This window comes from Podarcis filfolensis (genome assembly GCF_964270895.1).
Source record: "Podarcis filfolensis genome assembly, chromosome: 6".
Classification (NCBI taxonomy): domain Eukaryota; kingdom Metazoa; phylum Chordata; class Lepidosauria; order Squamata; family Lacertidae; genus Podarcis; species Podarcis filfolensis.
In genome coordinates, this window is record NC_139609.1 from 5,842,345 (window position 1) to 5,866,691 (window position 24,347).

General features: G+C 43.9%; 2 protein-coding genes across 8 annotated transcripts in view; both read left to right on the forward strand.

Annotated features, from left to right (window-relative positions):
- LOC310765934 (sterol O-acyltransferase 1-like) overlaps window positions 1-8,093 on the forward strand; it is a 43,019-nt gene extending 34,926 nt beyond the window's left edge. For all 3 annotated transcript variants that reach the window (XM_083621607.1, XM_083621609.1, XM_083621608.1), the window contains 6 exons: window positions 894-991; window positions 3,089-3,187; window positions 3,765-3,900; window positions 4,893-5,038; window positions 5,936-6,239; window positions 7,544-8,093. In XM_083621607.1, coding sequence (XP_083477733.1) covers window positions 894-991; window positions 3,089-3,187; window positions 3,765-3,900; window positions 4,893-5,038; window positions 5,936-5,992 — 536 coding nt within the window. In that variant the 3' untranslated portion in view covers window positions 5,993-6,239; window positions 7,544-8,093. The remainder of the gene's footprint in view (window positions 1-893; window positions 992-3,088; window positions 3,188-3,764; window positions 3,901-4,892; window positions 5,039-5,935; window positions 6,240-7,543) is intronic.
- A 1,713-nt stretch (window positions 8,094-9,806) lies between these two features.
- The window catches only part of AXDND1 (axonemal dynein light chain domain containing 1), a 34,955-nt gene continuing 20,414 nt past the window's right edge, over window positions 9,807-24,347 (forward strand). Inside the window, exons 1-14 of one of the 5 annotated variants that reach the window (XM_083621565.1) lie at window positions 9,906-10,117; window positions 10,283-10,353; window positions 10,732-10,864; window positions 11,000-11,163; window positions 14,266-14,447; window positions 15,110-15,210; window positions 17,330-17,450; window positions 18,145-18,230; window positions 18,873-18,929; window positions 19,023-19,131; window positions 21,368-21,489; window positions 22,913-23,053; window positions 23,146-23,250; window positions 23,341-23,461. In XM_083621565.1, the coding sequence (XP_083477691.1) occupies window positions 10,836-10,864; window positions 11,000-11,163; window positions 14,266-14,447; window positions 15,110-15,210; window positions 17,330-17,450; window positions 18,145-18,230; window positions 18,873-18,929; window positions 19,023-19,131; window positions 21,368-21,489; window positions 22,913-23,053; window positions 23,146-23,250; window positions 23,341-23,461 (1,338 nt within the window). In that variant the 5' untranslated portion in view covers window positions 9,906-10,117; window positions 10,283-10,353; window positions 10,732-10,835. The other 4 variants (XM_083621567.1, XM_083621568.1, XM_083621569.1 and 1 more) reach the window with 4 other exon arrangements.

Below are 24,347 nucleotides of genomic sequence, written 5' to 3' on the forward strand. Positions count from 1 at the left end.
TAAAACATGAACAATTTTTAAAATAATACTTTTATTAAATTTCTGAACATTTTACACATAACATTCCAATGCATTTTTAAAAAGGGATCTCTTTTCTGTTCTTGACTTCTCAGCCCATTTTCTGTGATGTTTTCCTTATCCCCCCCTTTGCTGCAGCCTATTGTCACTCATTTATCATAATCATAACACAATAGGCTCTAATTTTTTCTGTTGCTCTTAGCTGAAAACCTAGCTGTAGTTACATACATAAACAACTTAACCATCCTTTTTTGGAATTTCTAACCATATAACTCCTAGCAGAAAGGCTTCAGTGTTTGTTTGTTTGCTTTTTTGTTTTTGGTAAACTATTTTTTATCTTTTAAATTCCTCATGGAGTCCCGTCCCCCCCCCCCCGAGAGATGGGAAAGTCTGCTTGCTCAGTTCGTGGCCTGAAAACAGAAGCACAACATTATATGTCTTCTATTTATATATATAAAGGTTCAAGCTAACTAATACTTTAGCAAATATGACCAAAGCAACTAAAATACATAGCTTTACATTTACACATTAACAATCTTTAATGATGTTTATTGCTAGGCCCATTTCTTATCCTTGCTAGCTTATTTGCTGCCATTTGCCCCTCACAGAGCTTTTGCAGTACAGTATATGTGGCATAAGATCAACAAACCTTTGCCCAACACTGTATTAGCAAATGGTCAAGAGCAAACATCCTCAGATATTGTCCTAAGCAAGGTCAATCAATACTTTCATTGCTTCTATTTCAAGTGTTTGCTATTCTAGAGCCTTTATGGAAACTTGGGGAGCAATACAGAGGGGGGAGGGCAAGCCATTTCCCCCTCCACATGAATGAAATAAATTAGCCTGAAATACATGTTTTCTTCATTGCTCCACAGGTGTATTGTCGACATTAATCTTATATTATTTAGTCCTTCACTGCTGGCAGAATGCTTTTGCTGAGATGCTGCGCTTTGCTGACAGAATGTTCTACAAGGTAATTGATGTGCAAGGCTCATGATATATCTCTCTCTCACACACACATGCACAAAACACAACACGCAAAGAAGTATTTGCTGTCAGTTTTAGAGTGTACCTTGGTTCGTGGAATGCTCCATTTGATAGAAATGGTGTGTGTGTGTGTGTGTGTGTCATTTTGCCATTCATGAGGTTCCTCCTGCCTAGAGAGGCCGATCAGATACCATCAGTTTTTCTGGACAACCTGTTAATACATTCCTTTACCTCTGGTGAAAAAGCGAACCTGTGCCTTTTTTCTGTTGACATTCCTGATTCAAAAGCATTTGTTGTTATGTGTTGTGTTACTGGGCTTTTTGGATAGAATTTTAACCTTGCTGTGACTTTTAAACAAATGTAAATAGTTTTGGGTATGGCGTCATGGAAGAAAAGTATGTCCACTCTATAAATAGCAGAACTCACCTGCAGCCTTCTTTTAGTGTTGTCATATACTGGCGCCTTTATTTTATTTTTTAAATTATTTTTTATTGATTTTCACAAAATTATAAACAAAACAAATAAACAAACATGGATCATAATCTTATTATAATTACACTTATTAACATGGTTAAGTGACTTCCTCGCTTCCCCTTGGTTGAATTTTCATGCACTTCCTTTTAACGGTTTTCCAAATCAAAGTTCTTATGAAATTTAACTAAAACATTAACATCCTTATATCTTTTAATTTTAAAATTAAACCTATTGATTCATCACTTAACTTATATGAAATCCTAAGCCAATTAAATATCTGCAAGCTATTTCCAATTAATTTAATTTTACATATTTAACTAAATAATCATTAAATTTTGTCCATTCTTCCTGATACTCCTCCTCCTTCTGGTCGCGGACTCTTCCAGTTAGGTCAGCCAGCTCCGAAAACTCCATCACCTTCATCTGCCATTCTTCCACCGTAGGAAATTCTTGCGTTTTCCACTTTTTTGCTAATAAAATTCGAGTGGCAGTTGTGGCATACAAAAATAATTTAACATCTTTCTTGGGTAATTCCAAACCTGTTATTCCAAGAAGAAAGGCCTCTGGTTTCTTTATAAATGTATATTTCAACATTATTTTTTTCAATTCATTATAAATCTTTTCCCAGAAGTCTTTCACCTTGGGACAGGTCCACTACATGTGATAAAAAGTTCCTTCTTTTTCTTTACATCTCCAGCATAAATTATCACAAATATGATATATCTTTGCTAATTTAACAGGGGTCAAATACCATCTATACATCATTTTCATTATATTCTCCTTTAACATTGTACATGCAGTGAACTTAACCCGTTTCTTCCACAATCTTTCCCAATCCTCAAACATTATGTTATGTCCTACATCTCTTGCCCAATCTATCATTACTGATTTAACTTGTTCATCCGTTGTATGCCACTCCAACAGTAACTTATACATTTTAGACAGATTTTTTTCCCCAGATAAATTTTTATTATTTTCTTCATATAATCTTTTTAAACTTTTATTGGCAATTTTAATGCCTTATGTATAGTGCTCAGAGGTTCTATTTGTAGTCAAGCAGTATATATAGACATGTTGTTAAATAAATGAATAATTCCAAGGGATCATACAAATGTGTGTTCTGATCCTGCTGCTGCTTCCGCTTGGGGCCATTAATGATTAGTTTGAGCAGTTTAGAGGACAGTGATAGAAAAGGCCTCTGAATTTCAGCTACCTTCTATATTTCTCTTTTCTGAATGTGGTTTGCAGGTTGCCCCCACCTACATTGAATTACTGTTCATGTAGAGAAAATGTCACATTTGATTTAGCTCTGATCATTTTGGATCCGAGCCTTGGAGACCTAGTGTAGCTACAAATACTGGGACACCAGTGACTTATTCTCAGGGTGGCTGTTTGGGAAGGAGGAGGTTAGGATTTAATGCCTGCAAATGAGCTCTTGGGGAATTTCAGTTATACATTGCAACAGTACACCAGATGTTCACAGAGATTGTATAGCCAATTGCTCTAAAACACTTGAATAGCAGGAATGCACTTGGCACTTTGATCCTGCAGTTTTAAACACTGACTCTAAGGTCTCTGCTCTTTTTACTTCCCTGATCCTCTCTTGCAGGACTGGTGGAATTCTACATCTTATGCAAGGTATTTCCGAACCATGAATGTGGTGGTGCATGACTGGCTATATTACTATGCATACAGAGATGTCCTTTGGGTAAGCAACCATCTTTTAATGCACCCCCTTGCTTCAGCTCTAAAAGAAAGCCATTATTTAAAAGGAATGGCAAAGATCTTTACATTTCCCCCACAAAATGATTTTATTAAAGTTTTAATGTAAAGGTGAATTACACAACATGTAAAATACCTAGTCACTTTACTCATGCAGAGATCTGACAGAAGGTGGAAAGAGAGAAGCTTGTACTTATGCAGTCTGGTTTGTATCCAGTATTTGGGAAGTCACTTTTTTTTTACCAGACTACCACCAATTTCACCCCTCTATGCCATATCCCACACTGTTCCAGCTCTCGCGTTAAGTGTTTGTGGGGCTGCATTGAGTAGGAGGGATCAGCAAAAATGAGCTGCCCTGCCTTGTGCAAGTAGAAGTCCTTTTGACAGAGCAAGGCCACCACTGGAGACAACCCTCCCTGTGCAATAAATGTGAATGGGCAATTTAAGGGTGGTTATCAGAAGCTGTTCACTGTTGTTTTTGAAAATTGGATCTCCTCCGATACATTCACCTATCAGAGAGTCACCCTTCCCCTTGTTTGTCTGTGTCTCTCTCTCACCACCAGTTATTTGGGAAGAAATTCAAAGCAGTCGCTATGCTGTCGGTCTTCACTCTTTCCGCCATTGTGCATGAATACATCCTGGCGATGACCTTTGGTTTCTTCTATCCAGTATTATTGTTCTTCTACATGTGTTTTGGAAGTAAGTACCAAATGTAACAGGGGATGCGGGTGGCGCTGTGGTCTAAACCACACAGCCTAGGGCTTGCTGATCAGAAGGTCGGCAGTTTGAATCCCCGCGACGGGGTGAGCTCCCGTTGCTCGGTCTCTGCTCCTGCCAACCTAGCCGTTCGAAAGCACGTCAAAGTGCAAGTAGATAAATAGGTACCGCTCCAGCAGGAAGGTAAACGGTGTTTCTGTGCGCTGCTCTGGTTCGCCAGATGCGGCTTAGTCATGCTGGCCACATGACCCAGAAGCTGTACGCCGGCTCCCTCGGCCAATAAAGCGAGATGAGTGCCGCAATCCCAGAGTCGTCCGTGACTGGACCTAACGGTCAGGGGTCCCTTTACCTTCCAGCAGCAGCAGTTTCTGTAAATTCTGAGGATTAGCTTTTAGTTGCCATCTGTACTTAATGTTCTAAGATGCAAGGGGCTTGTGTTGCAGCCTGCCTTACCATTTGCTCCCTCTAAACCTAGAAGCCTCTCCTGACCCTAGTTAAATCTCCATTTTCTGAGACTGATCATGGCCAGAGTAGGAGGGAGGACTTCCTTGGCTTGGCTGAGGAATAAGTTCTGATAATGCTCCAAACTGTAATATGCGGCTTTCTCAAAGACTTCTGAGATGATCCTTGCTTTGGAGGTCTTCAGCTTGCAGCCTGAAAAGAGGTGCCCTTTCCCCCTGCTTGACACTGGCAGTATCAACCATCTGTCATGGTGGACAAGTATTTCTCCTATCATATAGCCAACTTTGTTTTATATGAGTAGGTGGCCCACTGATTTTTCTGTGTGATTTAAAGGGAAACCCTGTCTCGTTTCCACTGTAACTCCAAAAAACCGTTGAGAGCCATTTATTTCTATGGAAAGAGGTACAACGTGTCATACTGATACGGACACTTTGCTAACTGGGGATCGAGGAAAGAATGCTGCTGGTGTCCTTAACATGAATTTTGAGTGCATTTTAATTTTCTTCCGTCAGCGTTTTTCAACTTCATTCTCAGCGACCGTCGGAAAGGCCCCATTTGGAATGTGATCCTGTGGCTTACGCTTGGGCTTGGTGTGACTATGATACATTACCTCTACAGCCTGGAATGGTATGCTTACAAGCACTGCCCTTTGAAAAATGTGAGTATCCCACTTGTCATTGGAAATAAGAGGAACAGAGCTGAGCTGCTATTCTGGACTATTCATTCAAGCCCTAAGATGTGAACGTAAAATTCGAAAACCAGATTTTTAGAAGGTTGCATTCTGCCCAGAATAGCTACTGTAGAGGTTTCTTTCTAACAAGAATAACAAGCAGCAGGGTCAGGAAAAGAAACTTTTGAAACTTCCTCCATGTCTTTTTATATGAATAATGTAAAGCTCTGAGTGAGTTTCTGCCCTTCTGGAGGGTTGAAAGCCAAAGGTTCTTAGAGGATGGAAGGGGGGCAGTAAAGAAGGGAGGGAGAGGGAGGTAATGGAAAAGAGTGAAAGGCCTTAGTGGAGCACAGTGGTTTCTTCATTCTACTTGGTGTTCTCTGATTCAACTGCCACCTTTGGATCTCCTGGGTTCAAACAGAGAGAATTCACTACATCTTTGCCGCATTTAATATGCGGTGCCCACTACCTTTCCTTATTTAATATGCAGTGCCAAATCAGCCCACATGCATATGCATAACCCCCTGGGGCTGGTTCTTGGACTCATAGTAGCTGGAGCCAAGTAGGATTGTAGTTTCAGGATTGCAGACAGCAGTTCTGCTTGACCTAGAAGACCTGTCATTCAGAAAGTTAAAGTGTTTGGGTGAAGCTGCCCTGAAGGGGGGTCTTATTGGGAAGGGCAAGCCTTCACACACACACACCCCACTTCTAATTGCCTAGATTGGCTGTTGTAAGTTGGGTGGCCGCCCAGGCTTGAGAGACAGCAAAGTAAAACACTTTGGTTTCATCACTGGCATTTGTTCACATGGCTAAGGGATAGCTCTACGGAAGTGAAAGTGCCCAGCATTTCCTGCCTAACATTACTGTTCCTCTTGTGTTTTATAGCCTACTTTCCTTGACTATGTGAACCCGCGTTCCTGGACTTGCCATCTTAAGTTCTGACACCCTCTGGGATATCGCTCCGCGTCAAGGCCAGAAGATGCTTGTCTTTTAAACAATGACAAGTTGGGCTAGTGTGTTAAAACGACTGCAGACTTTTTAAAGGGAAACTGTCTTTAGCTATGGCAAAAGTGGGTGCTGTCTGCTACAAAGGGCTGTATCATTCCCATTTTAACCAGAACCAGTGTCTTCAGGGGTTCCTGCTCTCTAGCTAAGGACCCAAGCGGACCTGATGCTGTTTATGCAATTAGTTCTTTTGAAAATAAATAGCATCTGCCGAGCCCCAATGTGGACTGGAATTGAGGCATAGGGCTGAGGAGCTTTAGTAATAGGCTGCCAGTTTTGATCACGGGGATCCCCACAGTGCTATGTGGATTAAATTTTTATAAGCAGTGAAATGGTGGCCTTTGCTACATGTCCAGTTTTAGGTTTCTTGTATTCCTCACTGATGATTACTGTAGCGATTTGGAGGGCAAATGCAGTTTGTGTTGAAGAACCTAGAGAGTGTGTTGGCTTGCAGTGATCATGCTGCTCCACTTAAAATGCTGGTTTACTTTGTGAGACAGCCTTGGGTGGGTGGTGTGCTTAGAGCTACAGAAGGAGGGACTGTGTCATTGTGAAAAACAATGCCCCTATATTGCTGACTGTTCACTGTGTAGTCTATAATCTGGAGCTTTTCTCTCAGCCGCCCTAAAGTGCATTTCTGACATGTTCTAAGAGTGCAAAGGAGGGGGGGGGCTATATACTAGCGTAGGCACATAGGGGAAATGCAAGTTTTTTGTGTTCTTGAGCTGCTGTCCTTTGTATTGTCCTAAATTTGGTGCCCTAGTAAATTCTAGGTGCTGGAGGCTTTTCTCATGTCATCTAACTGCAGCAAAAATTTAAAAGAAACTTAATTCTGATTTATACTGCAGAAAACAGCTTAAGTGATAAGTGTGCTAATTTTAATTAGTACTTTGATATGACCCAAGTGTATTGCCATTTAGCTAAGCCATGTGTTCCAGGTTTATTTGACTAAGGTGGGTGTGTCATTGATAATTTTTGTGGATTTGGGGGGAAGTGCCACCTGGATTGAATATTATGAACAGTAGTTTCAAGATGCCAAACGTCAAGTACAGTATTTAATCTAGTTCAAAACTTTAAAAATTCACTGAAACAGTATCCACTTTTGGAGAAAGATGAGGAAATATGAGCATCTGAATTTGGATCAACACCCTGTGTAAACTCTGAAGGAGTCTGATAAGTACCCTTAACAAACACACTGTTTTTAGAGGCTACTCACTTGCAGGTTCTAGATAGAGGTGTGAGGGAGATTTCTGTTCCTAGAACATTACAAACTATATGTGCAGATTGTAGTATTGCTAAATCAGTGTTAACATGGTCGACTCATCCATTCCAAAAAGCTTTTTGCTTTTGTTTTTAAATTGTCTATGATGGCACTGTAATTGTCGTTATAAGATGGCCGGGATCCACCCAAAGAATTTTCATTGCATTGTGTCCTTTTCTGCTGCTTGTTTAAAGAGAAAACGCCCCCCCCCAAACCTCCATCTTCAGAATATAATTTGAGAATTTTATCAAATAAATCCTGTTGTCTTTGGGAAATATGTGTACTTTTTTCTAAGGGGGACGTGTGGGAAGATCAATATACTAATTGTAATCAACCTCATGCTTTGGGACTGAATCTGTGAATGTAAACTGAATGGGCACAACATGGTTGCAAATCTCTTGCGAATTATCTACACAGCTGATTGTAACCTTTGTACCTCTGTGACGAGGCATCCTGTTAACCTGGAAGGTGCTGGATTGCAAGGCTGTAGTTTTCCTCTTTCTCAGAGTGAGCAATGGAAAAAATTTCTTGCACAGATGGTGGTGAGAAGAGGACAAACTGTACCTGACACTGATATGGTCTTACCAAGCCTCACTTGCATCTTTTGTAATATGGAGAACATTGTGGGTCAGGGAAGGTTGTTGATGGTGGGATATAGAATTGTTAACCGATTCCAAAATGTATCGAACTGTCTGTTGTGACCTATTCTGTTACTTGCAAGGGATTATGTGATCTATACTGTACTACAGAAATTGAAATATATTTTGCTATCCATGACACTTGTCTGCCTGCATTCATTCCAGCCTCAATGTACTGCACCTAGACAACGAACTGGTTGAAAGTGTGGTACAGTGGTACCTCGGGTTACATACGCTTCAGGTTACAGATGCTTCAGGTTACAGACTCCGCTAACCCAGAAATAGTACCTCAGGTTAAGAACTTTTGCTTCAGGATGAGAACAGAAATTGCGCGGCGACGGCGTGGCAGCAGTGGGAGGCCCCATTAGCTAAAGTGGTGTCAGGTTAAGAACAGCATCAGCTTAAGAATGGACCTCTGGAACGAATTAAGTACGTAACCAGAGGTGCTGCCTTGAATAAAATATGGGGGGGGGGAAGGTAAGCCCCATGCTTCAAAACTGATCACATGATGTGGTGCACGCATACTATTTGAATGCCCATCAACTGGGGGGTGGAGGGTGGCCACCTCAAATACTGGGGGTAGTGAAGGGACCTTTGCCCTTAGGCGTAGGCTCCTATGATGCCCACTGAACAGGCTGAGTTTGCCCTACTATGATTCCCCTTTTCCAGGCAGAAGTGATAGATGCTTTTATATGTCACCCATATAAGGGGCCATCTGGATTCATAGCAGAACCTAGCATGAAGAGTTGGCCTTTATAAACCAGTCACCTATTATCCCTAAATGGGAGGTTGGGGGTGGGCTATGGTGAAAAGGGTTAAAGATAACCCGCTGATAATTTTTGCAGGTTTCAAGGGTGAGATGAGTAGCAGTGGAAAGATCAGGGCAAAACCCTGGCGTGTCCTCCAGTGTTGCTATCCCTACACTGCAGTTTGGGGGACAGGGTGGGGCAGAGCCCTGGAGGACCCAGCAATACCCTGTGTTTTATCCCTATTGCGCTTGGAGGGCAGGAGGGGCCCACAAGCAACCCAGGTCATGCTCTCTGTCTTGTCAAATGCAGGGAAGGGGCAAGACCGGGCCTTTTTCCTGCTGCAACTCCCCAGAACTCAGTTCTGGCACTTCTCCAAGGCATAGCTGTCAACTTTTCCCTTTTCTTGCGAGGAATCCTATTCGGAATAAGGGAATTTCCCTTAAAAAACGGGAAACGTTGGCAGCTATGCTCCAAGGGGCACCATGGCCAATTCTAAGGGAACGAAGAAGGCGATCCTGGCCAGTTCTGGCACCTCTCTTTCCAGAAAAATATCCTTGGGCAAGACTCACATCATTACAACTGGCAGACATCAAGACTGGCATCTGTTCGATCTTAGTAAAAGCAACCACTGCTCAATAGGCAGGTCTCAGGACAGATTTTCCCCTGCATGCTGCAATTATGGCATCCCCCCCTCATAAATTAGGGGACCGCAGGCGAGTGTGGGTTGTGACATTGAGTAGGGTCAGGCGTGGGGCTGCAGCGGGAGCGATCTCCAGCCCCTCCGATCCAGGAAGGGCCACTCCGCCTTCCTTAAGGCGTCCCTCGGCTGTCAGCTGCCTTCCCAGCCACGGGCTCGACTGACCGGCAAGGGGACGCAAAGCACTTTCTAAATTGGCTTTTGCTATTCGTGCCATGGCTGTCCACTTTCCCCTTTTTTCAAGGGAAATCCCCTGATTCCGAATAGGCTTCCTCGCGAGAAAAGGGAAAAGCTGGCAGCTCTGCTTCGACTCGGGGAATATAAAAGGGACCCATCCCGCTGCGCGCGCATCCTTGGCCTGGCAGGGAGGCGGACACGTCACTGCCCCGCCCTCCTCTCTCTTTGGGCGCAAGCGCGGCGGACCGGCCTTCTCTGGCGCGCATGCTCCGTTGCTTCTTAGGGCAAGGACCCTTCCCGGCTCCCACCGCCGTTGTCAAGGCGTCTAACTCGGTGCCGTAAAACAAAACAAAACCACCTTTCTAAAATGGGGCGCGTGAGAGAGAAGCGGGCGGATAGCGGGGATGAAAGCAGGGAGCGCCTGGCGCAAGTTCTGGGCGGAAGCGGCCTCTGCCCTGTCAGGCGCTGCGAGGGACGCCTGCCAGAGGCGCGCGCGGTTCCCATGGCAACAGACGCCGAGGGGAAGCTAAAGGGAGAGAGGTAAAGGGAGCCGCCGCTTCTCCTCCGCTTCTTCCCCCGAGGTGCTCCGGGGGGGGGAGCGAGGCCAGTTCCCGGCGAGGCTTCTAGTCCTCATGGAAGGGGGCGAGGGAAGGGAGAAGGGGAGCTGCCCGGGAGGCCATTCACACGTGCGCCCTTCCCCCTCAGGACAGCGGGGTCGCCATGCAGCGGGCGGACTGACCCTCCGGCAGCCCCGAGGCCGCGAAGCTTCTGCGGAGGTGAGAGCGGAGAATGGGGATCAGGACCGGATCCAGAGCACGTCTGAAGGCAGCAGACGAAGTGGCCTGCCTGGGTCGGGAGTGCAGAGCCAGGGGCGGGGGGGGGGGCAGACCTGGCCAGGGATGAGGGGAGAGGCAGCCCCAAAAACTTCCCCATCCCTGGCAGAAGGAAAGGTGCGGTCTCGGGAAACGGGGCTCTGTGTATTTTAAAAGCAAAACACAGAGCACTAAAATAGAAACAAAACAGTCCCACCAAATGTCCTCACACTATTCCCTATTCTTCAGTGCTCCCTCCTCTTGCTGTTTCCCTAAATCTACTGACCATTTCAAAACAGATACATGTATCTTAAGACAGTATTCATGCCTCTTTCTACTCAGTTTTACAGGGAAAAGGTGGTCTGAAACGGAGTAAATCTTGATGGCAAGTGGCTCTCTACTGCAGGAGTCCAACTTCTTCCTTGTAAATGGGTTAAGGGCCACAGATGGAGCAGCTTGCAGCTCAAGCAGAAATGTAGGAACACAGTGTGTGCCTCCTGCAGTTTATATCCTTTCTCCCATGCTAGCATACCTTTAAAACAAGTCTGAAATTGGAACACGTCCATCACAGTCATACAGTCCAACCATGTGGGTTATATATCCTTTCCAGATATATGCAGCAGCCAACAATCTGTGAGCAAGCCAGCCAAAATCAACATTTCAGCATGTCTGCAAACAAAGGACTCGCTCCAGTGCCGCCATCTACTTCAAAGCAAGAAAACAAAAAACTGAGAGATGCTTCTTCCTTAGTATCTGTCAGCAAGGATAGTAACGGTAAATCTTGCAGCAGGTTGTTCAGTAACGTATAGCTGCAGCCAGGGTTGAGTTTTGTTGCCTCTGTCTGCAGTGTTTGGATTCCTGAAAGTACTGTGATGTATTTGTAGGAGTAGGACTGTTAATATTTGGTTCAGTTCAAGCACATTTTGGGCCTAACAAGATATGCGGTTGTTGCCATCCGAGTGCATGGGGAGAACAGGTCCTTCAGGAGTGTATCAGAGACAAGGAAGTAGGACATGTGGGGATCAGGTTAAGAAGAAGTGGTTGGACCTGAATCCCTTGTGTCTGCTGTTTGTTACTGCCTATAGCAGGAATATCAATTCTTCCACCTCTTCTATAGGTATCTTCTAATATGCCTCTTTACATATGGTTGCTTATCATTTAAAGAAGTGGCTTTCCAATAATTAAGATAACTGGAGGAGAAAATGTCTAACTAAGGCTATCTTCCCTTGGTTTTGTATGTAGTCCTAAACCTTTAGTGAGTCCATCATCACTATAAAATCCTGACCATGCCATGGATTAAGTGAGGAAACTAGCCCTGCTGCAGACTTAAAAATCAAATTATAATACTTTAGCGTTGGTAAAGGAGGCATTAAGCAACTTTGAACTTTTAGTGGGGGCATAATTAATGAAATGCCAAGTTGGTGTTGAAGCCAGGAACGGTAAGCGCTACTCATGTTTAACACTTTTAAAAATAATTTTTTTAAAAAAACAATTCTTCATTAGTGGCAGGGTGCTCATTTGTTAAAGAATTTAAAAACCCTTGGAATGAAACACATGGTCACAAAATGTTGCGGGCATCGGGGAGGCCAATCTGTTGCTTGCTGTTAGTGTGGGTAAAAGTGCTATGTAATAAGTGACCTGGTTAGAGTCTGGTAACCATGTTCCACACATCACTATTTCTTTATAACAAAAATTATATACCACGCTGTCATCTAAAAATATTGAAGCAGTTTACAGAAATAAAACAAAACTGCAGTTGGATGCAATGCTTGAGGTGGAGTCACAAAGCAATGAGTGCTGAGGAAATAGAGTTTCTAGAATAAAATTGCTTCCTTGAGAAAAACCACACAAATTTTGCAGATTAAAAACTGATATAATTTGGGGAAGGGCTGTAGTTAGGTAGAGCATCTGCCCTGCATGCAGAAGAACCCAGGCTCACTCCCTCCATCTCCCTGGCAATGCCACCTGCCTGAAATCCTGGAGAGCTGCTGCCAGTCCGAGAAAACAGTATCAGCTAGATGGGCCACTGGATCTGACTTAGTATAAGGCACCTTCCTATGTCCCTATGATAGGCTTGAAAAACTCTCAGTCTCCACTGGTCCCATATCAAATTATTTTCCTCTAAATCTTGAGTGATTTTTCTCTCCCCCTGTTTCATTTGATAGTCTGGGATTTTATAAGGGTCTGCCTTACTCGCACCTTAGCGTTACTCGGTAGGAATGAGCAAAAAGGCAAAAAATGTTGAGAAGAGTGATGTACTTTCAGGCTGTGTTTGCGTGTGATGGTTTAACTAAAACCATGATTGCGTGTGAACTAGGAGCCAGTGGTTACTAGCTCAACAAGCCAACCTTGTGTGAATTAATATCTGTGCTATGGATTTGTTGTTATTGTTCTGTCTCTGCATGTAGATCCATCGTTTCACAAAGACTTGGATGGGTTGTAAGTTACAGGCACACACAGAGAAGATTGGTCAACAAGGAGAGAGGAGAAATGGGAAGAGCAGGTGGTGCTCAAAATAAATAAAATAAAATCCCCATTTGCTTCCATCATTCTTGCTCTCTGCTTCCCTGTCAACCTCTCACCCATCCTTCTCCCGTTTAGCTAGGAGTCAGTGTGCCTTCTGAGCCAGCTGCAGTTACGCCTGCTGCCATGTTGGTTTCCGCGGTTTCCTCAGAATTTCTTCTGTGGAAACCAAGAGGGCAGCGGGCAGCCCTGGCATTTGCTCCACCATTCCCTGCCAGCTTATCAGGCAGCGTTGGGAAGCGTGCCTTTCTTCTTATCTAAAAAGCACAGACAGTTTGGCAGCAGGTGTGCTGCTGAGCCTGCATGCTTGGCTGGAGCCAGTTTGGGTGATGCTTAGCTGAACAGAAAATCTATTGCTGCACAACATTTTGAAATGGGGAAAATAAACAAAACGGAATCCTTTCCTCAGAACATCTGGCAACCTGTGGTGGTGTTGGGAGAGTGCAGAATGATGACAGTGGCAAAGAAGAGGGGACAGTTGTGCACTGGCAATGGAGGGTCTATGGTAGCATGGGCAGCGCTTTGCCCGGTCCTCTCAGTCCTGCCACATGGCTGTTTTCAGTGCATAGATGTTGCAGTTTGATCAAAGAACAGAAATTAAACGCATATCACAATGTATCTCTCATGTGAGTCTTTGAGTGCTCCAAGCACCTTTTAAAAATTCTGAGTATCGTGTACCTGTAAAGCAGAGCTTTCCAAACTAGTCATGTTGGTGACACATTTTTTAGACGTGCACCATTTCATGACACAGTAATTCAGTTTTACTAGCAAACCAGAGGTTAAACTGACCCCTTTCCAGCCCTGGGAGGAGCGCGGGGACTGCTTACATGACACACTACAACTGACACACTAACCTGTTGCGACACACAGTTTGGGAAGCTCTATGGTAAAGTAAGAACTCTGCGAATGTAACATGGCCGTAGCCAGGATTTATATTAGGGTGGCAGTCTTTATGTGGGGGGCAGGTAGAACTGAGTTATCTGTGATGCCATTGTTCAGTTAGTTAAGTATATTTATTTATTTACTTGATGGGGGGGCAGTTGCACTCCCCTGCACCCCCTGGCTACGCCCATGGTATGTAAGTGGATATTTTCTCTGTTGCTGTTGCTTCTTTCCTCCTTTAGCAGTGCTCCTACTAAACAGTTACAGCAGGGGCTTCTGTAACTTTATTCAAAGGCCAGTTTATATTAGGGATTAATACGGATTTTTAATGTTATTCTTGAGCACTAACATGAAATGTGTGTGACAGAATTGTCAGCTTTAATGGGTTTTTTTTGGGGGGGGGGGTAGAGATAATCAGCTGCTACCACCAAATATTAACAGTTACTCTTGCTGTTTCTTTCTTTTTTCTAGAACTCCCTCAGTTAAGAGACAAGTCAGCTGCATTAGACAGTTCAAAGCCTCTTCCCACATCTTTACAGCGTGATTTCATCCCAGAAGAGATCTTTGTTGCACTGACCTCTGCTGCCAACCCAGTCCCCTGTCCCAGTGTTTTAAGACCCCCCAAGAAAACAAAAAGTATAAAAGACTTTCAGGTGCATAAGTTCATTTCCAGTCTATGAATATTTGCTTTTTAAATACAAAATTTGCCACAAAACCCACTTGCTATAGATGTCTGCTGGTGACTGCGAATTATGCCAGGTGCACATAGACATCAGTATTTTAGGACAACACTTTGCAAGAGGGAGCATTCCTGTATTTGGAACATGGTGGCATGAGAAATGCTTCAGAACCTGAAGTTCACTGAACGGTGGGGGAGGCAAGAAACAGTAGTTGGGCCAAAGAACTGGCACTGTAAGGCAACTTAGAGTTTTATTAGGGAGATTTTAGTACTTCAGCTTTTGTTACTTATACATATCACAAACTACTTTCAGCAGCAGAAACTTTTGAGATTGGTTCAGTAAGAAAAAATAAGCATGCTTTGGGCATGTTGTATAAATAAAGAACCCATCCCTTTATCGCATCTGTCTTTTGCATGTTCTCCTTCCTGTTTTTGATGCATATTTCACATGCATCTCTCGCCAGCTCATGAAAAGGCTTCATCTAAGTCTTAGAAGAAACAGCTGACAGGGTCTCTCTGCTACGTGCATTTGTGTGTAATGTGTCATTAGGCTTATCAGTATTGGAGATGTAGTCTGTGCTTACCCACCTGATCCCGAAGAACCTCTTGAACTAGTCTTTTCTGTTCACTCTTCAGGGGTGCATTCGTACTACTGATGGGGTCTGGCAACATCCCATACGCAGAAACAAGTTTCGATATCTGATAGAGAATCCGATTTGCCTCACAGGAGCTGGAAGGTAATAGAATGGAATGAATAGGGCCCTGGCACGTCACATGCCTCTCTGCAGTAACCAGTAGCAGTCCTAGGATTTGGGAGGCACAGTGCAAGGCTGAAGGAGAGTGCTAGGGAAACGTCCATTAAGTATGTTAGACAAGAGTGGCTAACCCGAGGTGATGGTGTGCTTGGAGATGAGCAGGAATGCCCATGAACCAAGCTATGACCTTAGAGCAGCTTTTGCTAACTTGTCACCCTCCTGATGTTGTTGGATGCAACCCCTATCAGGCCCAGCCAGTTCTGCTGGTGATCAGGGATGATGGGAGTTGTACTCCAAAACGTAGGAGGGTACCCGGCTGGGGAAGACTGGCCTAGAGTTTGCACTTCGGCCTGTTTCCTCATGCTGCTGCCTGCACCCGCAGAGCCAAACCATTCCAGTGCACGGGAGGCTGCATATGTTGCTCAGCATTCAGCAAGCTGGCTCTGTTTCACACATGGGTTTAACTTGTGGCGCACTTGGCAAAAGCGGTGGCCACCACTGTTTGAAAACCAGCCCTTTCAAGACCCCAAGACCCTCCTTGTCAACACATTGCTCCATTTTAACTCAGGGATAGGGGGAACCATGAAGGAGTTTGCCTTCCGCTGAGAGTAATCCGCTAGAGCAGTGTTCCCCAACCTTGGGCCTCCAGCTGTTTTTAGACTACAACTCCCATCATCCCTCGCTAGCAAGACCAGTGGTCAAGGATGATGGGAATTGTAGTCCAAAAACAGCTGGAGGCCCAAGGTTGGGGAACACTGTGCTAGAGGGTAGATGTTGGTGGTTGGTAGACCAAAAGTGGCTGGGAGCAGAGGCAAGAAGCAGGCAGATCTTCTCTCTTTTTTTTCTGTCATCCTCTTTCTCTTTCTCCACCTCTTCCCATCAAGCAATCTGTTGCTCTTGGAAAAGATCTGAACTGATTGGTTGCAGTGCACTTCCCCCCTCTTTTCCATGTACTGTCCGTTTTGAGACCACCACCACCATGATTTCCCTCCTCCTTGCCAGAGTTCTCAACTGATCACTTGCAGAGTCTGCTTCCCCCCTCTCTCTCCCATCACTTCATCTGGCTCCCTGCCCCATTTCTCCTGCAGGATGTCTCTGAATACCAGTCACCGGGGAACAATAACATGAGAGGACTGCTGTACTCATAACTTGCATGTGGTCTTTCCATAAGCATCTGATTGGCACACCTTTTGGGGTTCATTTCAGGCAGCAAAATGTTTTGTGCCAGCATTGGTAATAGCCAGGGGTTATTGGATAACAAGTAAGGTCCTTCTGGGTCATGTGGCCAGCATGACTAAGCCGCTTCTGGCAAACCAGAGCAGCGCACGGAAACACCATTTACCTTCCGCCTATTTATCTACTTGCACCTTGACGTGCTTTCAAACTACTAGGTTGACAGGAGCTGGGACTGAGCAACAGGAGCTCACCATGTTGCGGGGATTTGAACTGCCGATCTTCTGATCGGCAAGCCCTAGGCTCTGTGGTTTAGACCTCAGCACCACCCGCATTCTATTCTATTCTGCCTTGGTCAGATCCCACCTGGAGTACTGCGTCTACAACTTAAGAAGGATATTGGCAAGCTGGAATGTGTGCAGAGAAGGGCAACCAAGATAATCAAGGGTCTGGAAGCCAAGCTTTATGAGGAACAATTGAGGGAGTTGGGTATGTTTAGCCTGGAGAAAAGGAGACTGAGAGGAGATATGATAGCCATCTTCAAATATCTAAAGGGCTGTCACATGAGTAGGACCTGAACCAATGGCTTCAAGTTACAAGAAAGGAGATTCTGACTACATCAGAAAGAACTCATGGACTCTTCCAACTCTACAATTCTATGATTCTGTGTTATATGAGGGTGGCTAACCGTAATCAGGGTACTCAGGGAAAATGGGAAGTTTGTTGCTGCAGCGAGGGTTTTGAGGCAGAACGCTGGCAGAAAGTGGTAGACACACTATTGGGTTGAAATATTGGGTTGAAATAGCAAAGGACTTGCCTTTGGATCAGATACTTAGTGAATTCTTGATAACCAGAAGAGAGGTGGCGGCTGCACAGTGGACCAGTTTCGCCTTCATAACTGAGTGATAGTTTTCTTTGTGTTTTTAAGGGATGTCTCTTTTCTGTATGACCTCGCTGCTGAGAAAGAGGCAAAGAATCCTCCCCCAACTCCTGTCTCTCACAAAACTTCAACAAATTTGCAGCAGCAGGAACCCACTGCAACTAAACTTGTGAGTTGAATCTGACTCTGTATCGAGAAACTGTGATAACTTTAAACACAGGAAACAGCTTTTACAAATTCTTTCAGAATGCTGAGAGACAAGATGGACTTTGAGCTGAGCATTGACTAGAGTGTTCTGAATTTTTTCCCCCACCCAGCATAATATTTTAAATCTGGAATGAGCAGTGGGAATTGAAAATGAGGACTTTACCATTTTTGTGTGCCATGGTTTTCTAAGCTTGCTAAATTCACTCCCCAAAGCCACAAGGAGTCTGAGATGGCATTTGCCTATTTATTTTGCTTGGCTGAAAAAAAAAAAAAACATTTACCCACTGATTTCTAGGCTGTACATAATAGTCCTGTGCAGTTGTAGCACTTAATCACAGTTTTTCTTAAAGATGGTTAAGCACTTAATCTGAATAATTGCCCCAGCCAGAAGGCAGGCATGCAGATGGGCAGGCAGGCAATTAAACAAGCAGGCAGTTGTAAACCAAGCCAAGGCCTCCAGCAAGGGAAAGCAAGTCTATATATTTATTTCGTGGTGATTCACATAAACACGGTCGTGTGCGAGTGGGATGCACATTAAGTGGAGGTGTGTGTGCCTGTATAAAAACCCAGCTCTATATATCCTCTTGGGAGTATGTGGATTCCTTATGTCTCATAGTAGCATATTTTAAGACCTTCTCTGTCTGTTCTGTCTTTAGCCAACAGGTATAGCAGACAGTCTTGTTCCAGAGGAATTTCATATTCTAAAGAACAGAGGTGTCCTGCGCTTGGAGTGTTATGATGAGTGAGTGTTCCTGCACTTCTTTTAGTTGCTCCTGCGTTGCATCAGTCAGAATTAGATTTTTTAAATAAAAAAATCTCAAACATAGATGTGAACGAGGGAAACTGCAAGCAGATTTGTTTACTATGGATTGATTAACAGAGCCCAGAGGCCAGAAATCTGAATTAGGGCTTGAAAGCGTGAATCAGGGTTGCACTCTGCCCATTGGGCATCTCTGATCTGGCACTTTTCTCCCAGCCTGATTCACTTCTTGTACTGGAGTTAGACTGGAAGGAAAATAAATTTGAATGACACAAGGTGGGAAAAGAACAAAGACAAACATGGATGCATAATCTCATCTAGCCTAGCCCTTCATTTGGGCCCCATCTTCATGAGAAATATATACTAGATTACCATTCCCCAGCCCCACTCTTTTACTTACTCAGGTTCATTGTAGTTGTTTTATGTCACCGTGTGTCTCATTGTAAGAGAGAACTTCTTCAATTAATTCACTTGCCTGCAACAGAGTGGCCCGTCTCTTAGTCTACTGTATTTTTAAATTTATACAATAAAAATAAAATAAATGGTTGAATCCTAGAGTCCAAAGAGATTTTTCAAGTACAGTAGTCTATTGCTGTTAACATCATCATTATTAATCTGTTGCAGTAAATATACAACCCTACTTGAAGACGATGAAAACAGACTGCGGGTTTTCCCATCCATGTGAGTGACACTCTGAATCAAGATGCTTTTGTAGCGCATGCTATAGAAGGTGTTGTGAATCAGAGGCGTGTCCCTTTCCTGCTGCCTTGTTAGGAAGCCGTCTGGGAGGCTGGAGGTCCTGCAGCTGATGAAGGTGATGGACACCATGCTGGAAAGGGCTGGAACAAATAATAAGGATGTTGGCGTAACAGGGGTTTCACAGGTAAATAATTCCTGCCAATCCTGATTCAATCTCATCCTCCTTGATATTGCCCACTTCTAGTTATACTGTACATCATTGCTGGTGAACCTCTAGTTTATGGGCCCCGTTAGGCCTGCCAGACCTTAGAGGCTGTCCCCCAGCCATTTGAGGCAAGTGATGCCCACCTCCCCTAGATCTGACGTCATATATGAGAGTTCAAGCTGCAGCTCTGGCTAAAGGAAGGGGAATTGGCAATGCACTCTTAAGTATGCTACCGATTCTTCCTTTGCATCAAAGTCATCATCGCTTTTTGAACTTGGCACTCTTTTTTATTGCCTTGCCATGACAACGGAAAAAGGTGCCACATTCAAAAAGAACTGACTTTTTGATGCAAAGAAAGAAGCAGGAGTTCACTCTCAGGGCACTCCCAATTCTTCCTTTGCATCCCTGGCTTAGATTTAAGTTGCACCTGCAAGGGAGCATTTTTCTACTGCAGCCATGGCTTAAATTAAAGCCAGGCTACGAAGAATCTGGTGCACTCTTGATTCTTTGCTTTCAAGCAGAATCAGTTGAAAGAATCAGCCATGCACCCCACAAAGTGGTTGACACTGGGAATAGGTTTAGGGTTCCCACTCTGGCTACACATGCTTACTAGGAACAGTTGACTGGGAGGTTGAAAATCAGCAGGTTGAAAATCAGAGTCGAGTACTCTATTCCTGAACATTTTGTGCCAGTTGTTCTGTCAGAAACAGAGGTTCGTGTGGATTCCGAGAAGGCAAAGAATAAAGATTTGCTCCTTCATAACATAATTTATTTAAAGGCAGGGTAGTGCAAAAGCAGGCAGCTGATGTCCCTTCAGTCACTGGGAACGTAATAGCAAGAAATGGAGGCTCCAAGAGCAAGCCGTGGCACATACCATGGCCCTGGTCATTGCGGGCGCTCCAGAGACTTGTGTACTTTTAGCTTAAATTATTCACATTTTCATTTGATTACCTTTTGTATGTGATGCAGGTCTTCACTGAAGTCCCCAAGACGCAGGGGGACTGCATATGATACATAATGTCATTCTTCTCCTGCATACTTTGAACTTACATGCAGCTTGCCAGCATGGTTGACTAACGCCGTTTTCTATTAGCAGTTCTCTAAGGTGTCCAGGTGGGATGCAGGTGGCGCTGTGGTCTAAACCACTGAGCCTAGGGCTTGATGATTGGAAGGTTGGTGGTTCAAATCCCCACGACGGGGTGAGCTCCCGTTGCTCGGTTCCAGCTCCTGCCAACCTAGCAGTTCGAAGGCACGTCAAAGTGCAAGTAAATAAATAGGTACCGCTCCAGTGGGAAGGTAAACAGCGTTTCTGTGTGCTGGTCTGGTTTCGCCAGAAGTGGTTTAGTCATGCTAGACACATGACCCGGAAAAACTGCGGACAAACGTCGGCTCCCTCGGCCAGTAAAGTGAGATGAGCGCCGCAACCCCAGAGTCGTTCATGATTGGACTTAACTGTCAGGGGTCCTTTACCCTTTACCTTTAGCTTTTTAAGGTGTCAAGAAATAGTAGCCACTAATGCATTGGGTGCTCATGTCCTGAGGATCCTGATACGATCCATGCTCCCCAGTTACTGATTTCTTAACGCTGTTGCTCATCTTGCTCTTCCTGGTTTAAAGCTTTCTGTGTCACTGAGGCAGTCTTGTGTTTCACTGGCCTTGTCCTGGATTCATGTACTATGACACAATATTGCTGTGGAGTTTGTACATAGTTCTTTCCTGACTTACCAGGTGCTTTGTTGCCATTAAGAGACTTGTTGTTGTGTTGTCAAACTGAAAGAATAAGTGGGAGTAATCTTAGATTATCAGATGGAGAGAATTAATATACTGGAGTACAACATGCAACCTAGTATTTAGGGCAAAGGCAGACATAGCATTTTAAGAATGGCAGGGGAGGTTTGTTAGCACTTTCACTGCTTTGTAAATTCTTTAATAATACAGTATTTAAGATAAGGGACAAACATATATGCAAGCAAACACATTTGTGATTTAAAAATATTATCCACCTGATAAATGAAGAACATGACTGAAGCATTTAACTGACTGGCATTCATTTGTTAATTTAAATAATGTATATGCCTCCTTTCAATAAAAATACTTTCAAGGGTGCCTAGAAATAAAAGCAATAAAAACCCCCAATGATGACAATAAAGGCAGTATGAAACAGCTCATGCTTAGCTCTACAAAAATCACGACTTCTTTCTTGCCTCTTTCCCAAGATGCACAATGTCCTGGAGGTGCTTAAGGTGGAGCAGAACATCTACAACATAGTGTTTCATGAAATCATCCGGCAAGTCAGCGTGGACTGCGCAGAACGGGGAGAGCTCCTTTCCAAGCTCAGGTCAGCGATCTAAGGAGCTCAACACCTTAAAATTAGTCCTGCAAGAAGAGGAGTATGTGATTGTTCTGGCCTGCACTGCAGGTTTGAGTGTCTGTACAATTATATGATAGCCATGTTCAAATATATAAAAGGATGTCACATAGAGGAGGGAGAAAGGTTGTTTTCTGCTGCTCCAGAGAAGCGGACACGGAGCAATGGATCCAAACTACAAGAAAGAAGATTCCACCTAAACATTAGGAAGAACTTCCTGACAGTAAGAGCTGTTCAACAGTGGAATTTGCTGCCAAGGAGTGTGGTAGAGTCTGCTTCTTTGGAGGTCTTTAAGCAGAGGCTTGACAACCATATGTCAGGAGTGCTCTGATGGTGTTTCCTGCTTGGCAGGGGGTTGGACTCAATGGCCCTTGTGGTCTCTTCCAACTCTATGATTCTATGATTCTATATGCAAGTGCAGAAAAAACACAGCTTGTGGTACTGCACTAGACACAGAAGTCAGCTTTCTGGGAATGTTGCCTTTGATTTGTTTTTTTTTAAACTACTTGCTAGTCCATGTGATGTCACATCCCACATTCTTTATTTCCTCTTTCAAGATGTGCTTGAAAGTGTGCGGGAAATGCCTGGTGAAATGTGAGAGAGCCGGGGTGTCTGAATATGATTCCAGGGGTCAGGAGGCAGGACATCGTTGCCCTGCATGCCATCCCCATGGATAGCAGAAGAAGAATTATGAAGCTGCAGCATTTTGCAGCACTGCACAGTCAGCTATCTTTGTCATCTTTCTTTGACGCCTTTTAAATATAAAAACCTTCCACCTTGTGCAGAGAGATTTGACTCAAGCTGTCTTCCCATGCTCCTCAATAAATGCATTAATAATCTATTAATTTACCAAAGAGCAAGCAAGCCCAAACATTAGCAAAGTAGGAAACGAAACCCTAACACATATCTCAGGGATTATTACATTTTAATAATGCTGCATGATTATTCCAATCCACACGATGACAAAGATAGCTGACTTCTGCACTAGGGCTCTTTTGCAGCGCTGAAGCATGCAGTCAGCTGGAAATGGAATTTAAATGTTGGTTTTGCATGAGTTCAACTAGCGCTAGTTTCCCCATAAGGACATATGGAGGGCATTATGTTGGCTACCCCCTCATACACCAATATATTTCCTGAGGTTATAATATTAATGGGTGTCAGGACAGATAAGGCAGTTTTGCTGTGTAGTGTCAACTTGTTTTCAGCATTCTGAGCGCATTGAGAGTTCTAACTGCTTGTGTGCAAAAAGCTTTATTCTATATTTATTGTTCCCCAGCTATTTTCAGAAAGGATTCTCTCTTTAAATGATTGCTTAGCAAATATGCTTGAGTGAAACAGGGCTATTCCACCACCACCACCTGGCTCACTTTTTCTGACATCGTCTCTCCTACAGACAAAGGTATGTTGAGCTGCTAGAACGAATTCCAAGACAGATGAGAAATCTCTACAGAGAAATGATGGCACAGAGAGTAATGGACAAACACATTACAGATGAATTATTCCATTTCAAGGAAGCTATAGGAAAACTGACAAGGTGATGATATTGACTGGTGCTTGTATTCAAATTTGCCAAAAAAAGTTGTGATTGTACAAGGCAGCTGAGGATATTGCTCTGTTCAACTGCAGGGAGCTTAATACCATCCGAGAACATGACCGTAGAGTCACTGTTGAAGCAGAGAAAGCCTATGAGGAGCTGGCAAAGGCGGTCCAGGATTCCGAGATGAATGCAAAGTGAGTTCCAGATAAGATTGGAAGCTAGGGTTGCCGTAGGAGAATAGTAGAAGGCCTTTATATTTATATCTCATGTCATTACCCCTTCAGCCTTTTGGATGAATATCGCGAACTGTATGAATTGCAGAGAAGAAGACTTGAGGCCCAGATCCACCAGTTAACCCAAGAAAAAGAGCTGTGGAGCAATGCTACGTATGAGTTGGCTCTCAAGGTAGCTGGCAAAAGAGGCATTGCGTGCTTTTGCTTTTGCTGAAAATGCTATTCTCTCCCTGTTATGTCCTGCTTGAACTGATTCAGCCTCTTCTACAACAGACAACTCCCCAAACGTGCCCCCTTTTCATTGGAGGCCAGGATTGGACACCCACCGTCCCATTTTGAACAGAGGGGTGAAAGGCATGAAGAACATTAATTTCTGTGACATCAGTTTCCTGATAGAGCTGTTACACAATTGAAAAGTCTGGTTGAGCAATCTTGTGGGCCTTCCAGCCAATGACCCACTTATGCTGGCAAAAGTTAGTTGCCATCCTATGTACTCCCAGTACAAAAAATGAGGAGAAAAGACAAGCAGTACAAAACACAAAGCAGCCACTCACCCAGTGACCTTTGCAACAGTGGCAGTGTTATGACTGAATACCATTTCTTTGGTTTGAATTGTGTGACTTTGGAGTAGGGGCCAAGAACAACATCTGAAGGAGTTTCAGAGTTTGACATAGTCCCACTCCTTCCGAGACATGCCACTGTCCCATTTTGGCAGAATGTGGGCATAGCTCAACATACGCTAGTGTAGGGGCCTTCAATCAAATCCTGAAAAACTCAAGGATTAAGGGATTGTGCCTTAAAGTTGTTTGTTTGTATTAATTTTAATTGATGGGAAGATTTCCATATGAATGTAACACAGCAGTTGTTGTTGCTGTTGTTTTAGAGCATTAACCAGCCATTATTCTCCTTAAAAACATAAATATTGTGTTGAAATAGTTAGTTGTAATTCTGGAAATGGATCTTCACTGGCAGGGGAATATATTTTGGTACCTTGGTATTGTAGGCATCCACCAGAACTCAAAACATCCCTGTGCATATGTGGTGCATAGCACAATGCA